This window comes from Priapulus caudatus, unplaced genomic scaffold (assembly GCF_000485595.1).
Source record: "Priapulus caudatus unplaced genomic scaffold, Priapulus_caudatus-5.0.1 Scaffold663, whole genome shotgun sequence".
In the NCBI taxonomy this organism is placed as follows: domain Eukaryota; kingdom Metazoa; phylum Priapulida; class Priapulimorpha; order Priapulimorphida; family Priapulidae; genus Priapulus; species Priapulus caudatus.
The window spans coordinates 44314-54930 of NW_014577724.1; the positions used below are offsets into that span (position 1 = coordinate 44314).

The 10617-nt window shown below is 41.9% G+C and overlaps 1 protein-coding gene across 1 annotated transcript in view; it reads right to left on the reverse strand.

Annotated features, from left to right (window-relative positions):
- Positions 1–4538: 4538 nt before the first annotated feature.
- LOC106812582 (U11/U12 small nuclear ribonucleoprotein 25 kDa protein-like) overlaps positions 4539–10617 on the reverse strand; it is a 22864-nt gene continuing 16785 nt past the window's right edge. The window contains exon 2 of the mRNA XM_014816487.1: positions 4539–6960. Coding sequence (XP_014671973.1) covers positions 6401–6958 — 558 coding nt within the window. The 5' untranslated portion in view covers positions 6959–6960 and the 3' untranslated portion in view covers positions 4539–6400. The remainder of the gene's footprint in view (positions 6961–10617) is intronic.

The following is a 10617-nucleotide window of genomic DNA, read 5'->3' on the forward strand; positions in this document are numbered from 1 at the left end:
CACAGGCTGGTCTAGATCTGTCCATTCTAGTGTGCACTGCAGTACTGGTGATATTTGTGTGTGCGCGCGTGCGCACTTGCCAGCTCGCGTACAGGCTAACTGGTAATGCTTATATATGAATACATGTAAATGTGGAAGAACACTTTGCATGCTAAAAAATGTATATTGCCACGTTGGTTTTCTGATATGCATAGTCACACACATGCAACATGCAATCTCTGTGTCATACCTGATCTGTAATGCGTTATATTTGCTAACGCTCCATTAGGAGTGTTCCCGACTTTGATATCATTAATGGCTTATGATTATGATAATGATTATTGAATTGATAATCCTAAAGCCGTAACGCCTAACGCTACCCTACCTAATGACATTAAACCAAAGAATATAATGACGCATGACCATATATCATATATATATATATAGGTATATAATGATGTATTATGACCATTTAAATTAAAAGTTGGGGAGAACTCCTAATGGAGTATTCCTGTTATATTAACGGTGGCTCAATGTGTATTTAGGCACTGTGTGTATTATTGTTATACTCTGTGCAGCTCGTGTGTATCGCACATCCATACAAAGAGACAATCCTAACAACTGTTACGTTGTAGGAGCTACTATAGTGCGGGCGTAACATCCGTACCGAGAGTGGGGCCCGGACGCCCCCAGCGTCAGCGCCCCGGTCCGGCCCGGTCCGCCGCGCGCCGGCCCGGGCGCAGCCCGACGACCCCGGGACCCCAGTCGGGTCGAAGACCGCATGCGCGTTCAAATCTGCCATGTAAAGGGGTATTTTCGCGGAAAAATCGCCGGCAAGAATTGTAAAAGGGGGTGTATTTGCTTTTCAGCGCCGGGTTTTTTTTAAAGGGGGGTGTTTTTCCTCTCTCTCTTTATCTTGAATATCATCAGACAACGTTTATTAATCGGATCAAATTCGGGCTGATTTCTGCTAGTTTTGGCAGTCATTGCGGTTTTTTATTTGAAAATAATATATTGCTCCCTGTTCCCTCGCTCACTGAAGCTCGGCACTCCGTAGTGTAGACTGGTAGCGCGGTCGACTGTTCACCGCTACCTAACGTCATGACGTCATGTCGCGAAGGATACGTCCGGAGTGAAGGTGGCGAGGGTTACAAGTCTAATTACGTAGCTGTTCGCGGTTTAGGGGGTATCTTCCAAGGGCGGAACCGCAAAAGCCGAGAAAGGGGGTTGAGAATTTTTGGCGTCCTGAGATGAGGTGGTGTTTCAAGGGAGGGAACGAGCATATGCGGACTATCACTGAGTGGGGGGGCGGGGTGGGGGATGATCGCGATAGCGGGGGCAAACTAACCTTGGCTGCGGCAGGCAGTCGGCCGGCGGTGACCGTAGGCATGCCAGGTGCTAGGCGGGTCTGGGGCATGCCCGCCGAAATTTTTGAATTATTTTAAGCCATTTTCTGCAATTGAGGCATACTGTGGGCCTATTCTCATGTCTGTGCACTATCGTCAACGCCTAGACTCAACCGCTACAATTAGGATTCAAACCTTTCCATGAATTTTCAGAGGAGCGTACAAGTTTAGGTTACTAATGTATAATACATGTAATTAACAGGTAGAATTGCAATTTCTCAGCAGATTGTCGTTTTTTTTTGCTATGTTTGCAACATACTTTTTGGCTATTTTTTTTCTCTTTTTTTGATCTGGGGGATGATAGTGTAGGAGGCATCCCCCTCATTCAAAGAGGCGGGAATGCATCCCATCCCGGATTTTAGCCCTGCTATAGAAAAGTACGGCTTGTTTTGTTCTTTCGAAATAGGAATGAGCGTCCTGTGACAAGAATTAGATTCTGCAATACGCCCATGTTTATAAGTGCTGTGAAGGTAATAGTAGTTACAAGTAATGTGGCTTGTAGGTATTTGGTAGTGCAACGCTTATACGTTCCTAGTAACAAGTGTCGTGCATAGAACAAGTACATTGATATTAACAGAATTCGATAATTAATTGAAATTGACTTATCCCCCTGGTGTCTATGAAAGGCGGGTTTAGCTAATCAGTATTTCAATCGGCTGTGCTGAAGATAATATTTATAACAACGTGGCACAAAGTTGACGTCTTGGCGTGCACAAATGTGTGTGTAAATACAAAGTGAGTGGGCTTGATTTTCCAACAATATCTAACAATATTAAATGGGAAAGTGGCTGACTTGCTTGGGTGTATAGGTCAATTATAATAATTTACTTCTGATAATAACAATGTCTGCTACGGTGTTAATATTGTTTATAGCAATAAGAACACGTCTTAGCTTTATAAATATGTAGATATTATAAATATATATCAAGTAATGTTTCTGTATATATGAATCAATGTGCGTGTGTACGTGTGTGTGTGTGTGGGTGTGGGTGTAGGTTATAGTAATTGCGGCAGTAGAGTGGGTAAAACGTGTTGTATGCTGTCACCAAACAGGTGAGGCATGTTGTATATGTCCAAGGTGGGTGTGTTGTTACTGTCAGCGCAAAAGGTGAGGAATGTTGTATACTGTACAGCAACAGGTGAGGCATGTTGTTATGTCAGCGGAAACAGGTTGAGGGAGTGTTTGTTGCTGTCTGAACGGTGAGGGTGTGTGATATCTGTGCCAAGAGGTGAGGGTGTTGTATCTGTCACAAAAGGTGAGGCTGTTGTAATACCTGCCCAAAGCAGGTGAGGGTGTTGTTCTGTCAGCAAACGAATGAGACCTGTTGTATACTGTCACAACGGTGAGACATGTTTATGTCCACAAACAGGTGAGCTGTGTATACTGTCAGCCAAACGGTGAGGCGATGTTGTATACTGTCCACATGTGAAACATGTGTGTATACTGTCACAACAGGTGAGACATGTTTACTGTGCACAAACAGGTGCGGATGTTGTATGCTGTACAACGGTGAGAGCGTGTTGTTACCTGTCACAAAACGGTGAGGCATGTTTGTAGTGCACAGTGTTCAGCCAGAAACAGGTGAGGGTGATGTTTGTATACTGTACAACAGGTGAGGGGCTGGTTTGTATACTGTACAACAGTGAGGTGTGTGTATAGCTGTCAGAGCAAGAAAAACAGGTGAGGCATGTTGTTATAATGTCACAAGCAGTGAGGCTGTTGTTATACTGTCACGCACGTTGGAGGTGTGTTGTATAGCCGTCACAAACGGTGACATGTTGTATACTGTCACAAACAGGTGAGACTGTTGTATACTGTTACAGAAAAGGTAGAGCTTCTTGTCACAAACAGGTGAGGCTGTGGTATACATGTTACACAGGTGACGTGTTGGTTGTATACTGTCACAAACAGGTGAGGCGTGTTCTATTAGCCTGTCACAAACGATGAGCGTGTTTGTATATGTCACACACGGTGAGACTGTTTTATATGTCCCAAGCAGGTGGACTGTTATCTGTCCCAACCGGTGAGGTGTGTTGTAGTACTGTTCACAGAAGGTGAGACATGTTGTATTGTACGGAACAGGTGAGACATGTGTAGTACTGTCACAAACGGTGAGCTGTGTTGGTATACTGTCACACAGGTAGACTGTTGTATACTGTCGCGACAGGTGAGGTTGTTTAGTTCTGTCATAAACAGGTTGAGGGCATGTTTGTATACTGTCACAAACATGTGAGAGTGGTTCTATTACTGTCAGCAACAGGTAGGCATGTTGTATAACTGTCCAACAGGTGAGACTGTTGTAGTACTGTCAGCAAGGAAGGTGAGCTGTGTTGTTGACTGTCAGAGGAGGTGAGCTGTGTTGTATACTGTACCAACAGGTGAGCAGTGTTGTGCCATCATGTAGTGTATAGATGAGGGCTGCTACGTACGTACCTTATGGCAAAGGCATTGGTTCTATTGTGATCTTCTCTTCTAGCACAGCTCTTGCTGCTGACCTGTCCACTTGAGGCAGAGGTACGCTCACTTAGGAGTGTTTCGCCATTTGGATATATTATGATTAAGTGATTGATATACTAACCCATACGCTAACGCTAACCCTAACCCTAATCCCCCTAACTAATGATTAACAAACTATTTAGTATGAATATATATATATGTTTATTATAAGCATAATGTAATGTAAGTTGGGAACATCTAATGGAGTATCACCCAGCACAGGCGGTATGCAGCATCAGACAGTGTAACACGAGCTTTACAAATTACAGAGTGTAACACACCTTGTGCACTGACTCATGTGTATGAAGCCATTTTCAAATTTCTGTGTGCCAGATTTCTGATAGATATACACACGTATATGAAGATATGCGTGTGCAACCGTTGCTAAAGTGCATGAATATGTTTGTGCGTTTAACCAGCCCTCGGCAGTTATTTGTGGTTTTGGTATCACTTATTGATTATTAAGTACTTTAATTCAGTGCTGGGACAATATTAGCTTTATTTTGCCATCGCTTGATTCTATGGAGCTTTACACTTCAGTTCTTTTACAATAATAGTGGTACCATCATCACAACCTACGTTTAAAGTGGCTAACGTTAAAATGTCTACCGCATCATTCACATACTTGTTTGAATTTATTTAGCTTTTATCTATTGTTAACAACTTATCTCCTTCCATTTTTGTCCCCCCCCCCATTTTTCCAAGTTTCTTTGCCAATGTTTTAATCAAAATCTCAGAATGTGCCTATATTGATTCCAGAGTTGTCCCACCATCTGCTTAACAGAAGCAGATGACACTGACTCGTAAGTAAGTTCTATTTGTTTATCCACAACCATGAGGTTGTAAGTTTGTGTAGATGTTGAAATGTCCCTCTCGCATGATCTTGTCGTAATTGGTGACGTTTGCCATAGAAAGAGTGCCATGTTTGTCCTAGTATTACACAAATCTATCATTTTGGCTGTTATATGTGAGTAACCAGCCCCACACAGTATTTTAAAGTTATAGGGCAAGTTTTGTTTTCAAGTGGGATGATTATATAGAATATGGTTATCTATATAGCTATATGACTATACAGTGCCATAGTAGGCACGATTTATGCAAAGGCGTGACTTGTTGTTTGTTGTGTTTTGCAAAGAAAAATGATCATGCCAATCTTATTTGTATTGGTGTGTATAATTTCTGCAGGGAGATGAAATTTTGCTCTCTGCGTTATCAATAATCTAGTATCTTGTTGAATTTTGTGTTGCTATATCTACGGATAGCTTGTTATGTTTGCCTACACTGTATATACAGTAAACAATATGCTATTGTTGTAGCATTTACTAATAACTGTTCCACAACAGTTACACACATTTATTTATATATAGAGAGAGCTCACCGATGTGTAAGACTTGTTGAATTAATGTTTAATAGATGAGTACATTCGTGTAGCTTTTGCACTGAAAACTTTGGTGCTCTATATTACATGTAATGCATATTTCCGATTGCAGAATGTTGCAGGTGTTGTTTTAGTAAATGTAGGATTAATGTTGCAGAGCATTGTATAGACAGACAATACTTCAAAATAAATTGGTCAGTGAACTCGGACCAGCTGCCCATAGAAACGTGACATTTAATAGTCTGAATTTATGTGTAGCATTAAGCGCTAGTAGTTTGGAGTGCCAGAAGTAATTTTGCTAAACCATAGCAGACTGCATGCCAAAGGCACTTGGCATATAGATAAGATGTTCCACCTATACGCATATATATACATATGTAGATTTGACACCGCAAAGTAAAATCATTTGAAGCTGCAATAGCTTGTGTATGTAATTAATTGCTATACTCTAATGCAATGTAGGGGTGGATAGAGATTTGTGAATTGTAATTGCCATCGATTAGTTCACTAACATATCTTAAGCACTGTCAAACAGGGTTAAAAGATGTGGAATACATAACGATTATGTAGTAAGGCTGTAGCTCATTCATGTATGTACATCGTTTGTGGACTTTACTCAGCAATAGAAAGCATGATTGTTATAAAATTAAATTTGGTTCCTTTTATGTTGTATAATTTGAAACCTTGACACTGACTACCTTCAGGTATTTATCTGTTTGCGATACAAGGATCATAAACGTTAGAAACGAAACGATAACGATTGAATTAAATGTGTATAAAAATAATGTAATATATAATATAATACATATGTTCAAATTAAAAAAAGTTAGTTTATATACAAAGCATAATCACATACTGCACTCACTTCCTACTAAAAATGTCTTCATTTCTCCCTACCTCGTAGTCGTGAGTAAATTAACTGGCTCTCATTGCATTGGACTTGGTATATAATTTTGAAAACAGCATTGCCATAGTATTTTTGATAACTAAATATCAGCACACCTATCAAGCTTTCATTACATGTTATCAAGAGTACATAATAGGAGATTATAATTAAAAGGAGGAATCTCCTATTATGTACTCTTGATGTTATATGGCAACGTACCAGACTGCAAGCACAGTTCAACATCTCTGAAACAATCAACGCTGCCGCAATCGCTTAATAAACGTCAGCTCATCTCTATTTCTGATGCCATATTCCTTCAGTGGCTTCTTGTCATCATTTAATTTCTGTCCTTCGAAGGTCAACCAGTACGTCCTCCACACGTACCGCCAACTAATATGTTTAAGCGGCCGGGACACGTCCCTGGAAAGTTTCAGCGCGACGTATCTCGTTATGGCGCCTTTCAGATCTCGAACAGTCGCCGCCTGAGTGACGACGACGGGGTACACTTTGTCATCAGCGCGTCGCACGTTCACCGTCATGGACCTTCCGTATTCGAGCGCAATTTGCGAATTAACCTCGTCCAGAGTTACATCCGTCGGAAGGTCGCACATAAGTGGGTCACTAAGCAGTGCTTCCAGACCCTCTTTCACATTTGCCATTGCATCTTGGTGCGAAAGGGTTTGGTCAGTGCATTCAGCAGATGATTCCTGTTGAGGCTGTTCATCGTTGGGGTCTTTCATCTGTTCATCGTTGGGGTCTTTCATCTGTTCATCGATGAAGTCATCTTTTCTCTGTTCTTCTAGAGTTGCCATTCCTAAAAGCCCAAAAGCAAGACTAAGAAAACACACGGTGACTTTTGATTATAAATGGCAGATTTGCACGAATGCTACCTTCATGGTTTTATACAACAGACTAGCTGTATGGTTACTCTAGCACGTCCTTGAACTTTACACTCCAACCACCAACCACCCTCCACCTCACCACACCACCACCCTCGCACTTCAACCTCTTCCAGACAGCGAGGGTAGGGTACTTATGCCCAGCGTTTTACGTTCTCACTGGTTCTATTACATTTCCATTCCTGGGGAGCAAGAGCCTCTATTTTATGTGGTCATCAGAGCCAGGATAAATTAAAAGCCCCTAATGCTAGTGAGAGCCAGCTTTTTATATATTGAGAAAATTCACTGCCCCAGCAAGGGGTTTAACTAACAGCTGGTTCCACGATTTCTCTAGACATAATATCTTCTGTGAGTTTGCTCAGAGTGGCTTCCATGAAGCATTTATGTGGAATTATTAGGTGACAGAAAGCACAAAAACATTGGTAGAAAAATACAACTGGCACTTCTTTACTATAATTTTATTACTGAAAATTGGAAATAATCCAAGTGCCTGTGGTTATAGTATTTATCAGTGGATGGGCCACCATGCCTCCACTACAATACCAATTATGCAGTACATACACTATCACAGACGTCCCAAGTGTATATTGAAAGGACGGCGATGGACCATTATCACAAGTGATCCCTTTCTTGGATTTTCCCAACTTGAGACCTCTGCTAACATTTCTAAGGCTCTAACTCTTCTTCAGGCTCAAAAAGAGGGAGTCTGCAGCAAAATAAGGAAGTCCGCAGTCTGAAGTTCAACACTAAAGATATTAACAATAACGTGTGTGCTTATTTTGAAGATTCATGCGGTTGCACGTATGCCAAATTGTCTTTGGACATTTGCTGAAAAAAATACGGCAATTCCGCGAGGCCGTGCTCTAGAACGAACTAGTTAGTATAGCAGAATTTTCAGGGAGTCACACGGACTCCTCCATATGTCAAATCAAGGAGTCCGTCGGACAGTAAATCAGGGAGTACCGGTATTTGACTCCGGACTCGCGTTAATTTCGCACCCTGCACTATGATAGCATATATACCGTTACCATAGTCACGTGGGTTGTTCCAATAATAAAATGATGCTATATAACACAAATTGTATATACACTACCAAAGTCCCAATTTGCAGATTCGCGATCTCACATCATAAGTTTTACGCAGTGGCTGGAGGTACGGCAGCCGTCGTTCGTTGAAGCCCCATTTTGGCGTTAGGGTTAGGGTTAGGTTTAGGGTTAGGGTTCTAGCTCATCTAAAGACTAAACTCTCAAATCGTGAATTTATTTCCCAAGGCGTTATTTCGAAATCTGGCGCCACCGCCGCCATCTTTGTCTCGTTAAGTATGAAAGCGAATGGACTGCCGTACTCGTAATTTTTTTTCCTAGGTCAATCGAGAACATAGGGCTCTAGTGAGCGCTGCCATTGGTTGATACAAATCACATGCCTCAAACTCCTGTTTTATGGTGCATTCACTGCATTGTGACCCTAACCCTAACCCTAACACTAACCCTAAACCTAACCCCAACCCCAACCCTAACCCTAACCCTATTTAAAAAAATATATAAAAAATAAAATTTTAATTGTAAAAATTAATTGTTGTTATTAAATTGTTGTAAATAGGCCTAAATCATGTATATATTTGCGTTAATTGGGAAAAAATGGTTAAGCGGATAAAGATAAAAAAATACAGAAAACAGAAAAATAATTATAAAATGGATGGGATTCGATCCACCGACCTTTCAGCCTTGAATTGCGTGCCGCGTCCTCCACCAAACTAATCTTTGTCCTCACTCCAATCGTGCCAGTGCTCACAGTCTCTCCGGCTTCTACGCTATCGACTATGCTTGCTGACACGAAACTTACAGACTAATTCATTAATTCGTATCGATCTCTCATGTTGTTCGCATTAATTATCGAGCCTTGCGCCACTCGATATAAGTTATAGTCACTAGCACCAACAAGAACCCGTCTCTGCACGTCGAGCTCTTTCAATCGACATTGGACGTCCGTGTATCGCACTGGACCGTTACCGTATGCCATACATCTCTTCAAATGAAACAATTCACCTCACTGAAACAATCTTTTCAAATGTGAACTATGTGGTAATTACAATCCAAGCGTCTGAGTCCGCACTTACACTCCTCTCTCTCTATTCGGGTCGGCAAAATTTCAAATATGAAGCTATTATTTGGTTTAAAAACATCCTTCACTAGTCAACAGAGGCAGCGCGATGTGTTATTTGGATGTCGGTCCCTGCTGCAAGCGTGGCTCAAAAAGTCTCAACATTCTATACTATTAGTCTAATCATTCACTGGATATATGTCCACTGATATGTCTCGCGTGTCTCTCGCTAACATAGCATAATCGACATATGTTCAGTCTCTCTCATCTCTTCGCAATCCGAATCTACACACATCCACATTAGCAAAGGATCGTATTACTTGTGGCCGGCACGCCTATGGCGGCGATTTACTCTTGTCACACCGAAAAACAACATGCAGTACTCGGCAGGCAGTGCACAAGAGACAAATCTCAGTAGCGCCTCTTGTCACTCTCTCTCTTGTGAAAATACAGAGCAGAGGGACTCCGCATCAGATACAAGAATACGAAGATCACAAGTGCAGCACACAGCTATGAAGAGCAACGGTTCATACATGATTGTGTCGAAATATTATCAAACAAAAAGGTGCCTTCAGAATAAGTATTTTCTTGAGGACCACTTTATGTTGGCACGGTGTAAATAGCACTAAATGCACTTGCGGGCTGATATATTCGTTCACAGCCAGGTGCGGTCTCTAAAGAATAGGGTCTTATGTCTCGCCAGCCGGTACTGCCCCCTAGAACGTACCGGGCTGGTACGGTCCGGTATACCAGAACCGTTAAATTGACCTACCAGCACTTTTGCGCGAAGCATATTCAAACAGTAAAGCACCCACGCCGCCGCCGATCGCGGCGTAACACACTGGACATTCATAAAAACATACTAGACCCATATACACATATAACACGTATCAGTCTATAATACACTCACATATATGATATATACATATATATTCCCATATAATGTATCATGTGTCCAGTGTAACCGCGATGGCGGCGGAGTGTGTTCTACTGGTTGATATATGCTTCAGACGTGCGACAAAATGATGGGTATGTGACTGCCAGAACACCAGGACTCATATTTGTCGTCCATTTCTGCTGAATTTTGAAGGTCTCTGTACTCGGTTTCTGCGAATACATTCGGATCTGCGCCTCCTCTAACGCGGCCCTCTCAAATCCGCGCCTGGTCTAGGCTCGGATGCAGGCTAGCGGATAACGGCACGCCGTATCTTGCACTTAATGTCTGCGACTCATCGTGCTCCCACGCAGGTCATTGATTTCTCTTTTCTTCTAAGGTCAATATCAAAGCAACTATAAGGGCCTCTAGCTGAGAAACGCCTGCTATTATACTGGTTGACTCCTGATGGTGCGTTTCCCGGCTTGCGACTCAATGACCGTCACTAAATTCCACAGTGTCGTCTATTCGATTTATAGCACATCGCAAGAATTCATAATTCCAATATTCCTCAATAGGCGCGAGGCGAGTAACGGGG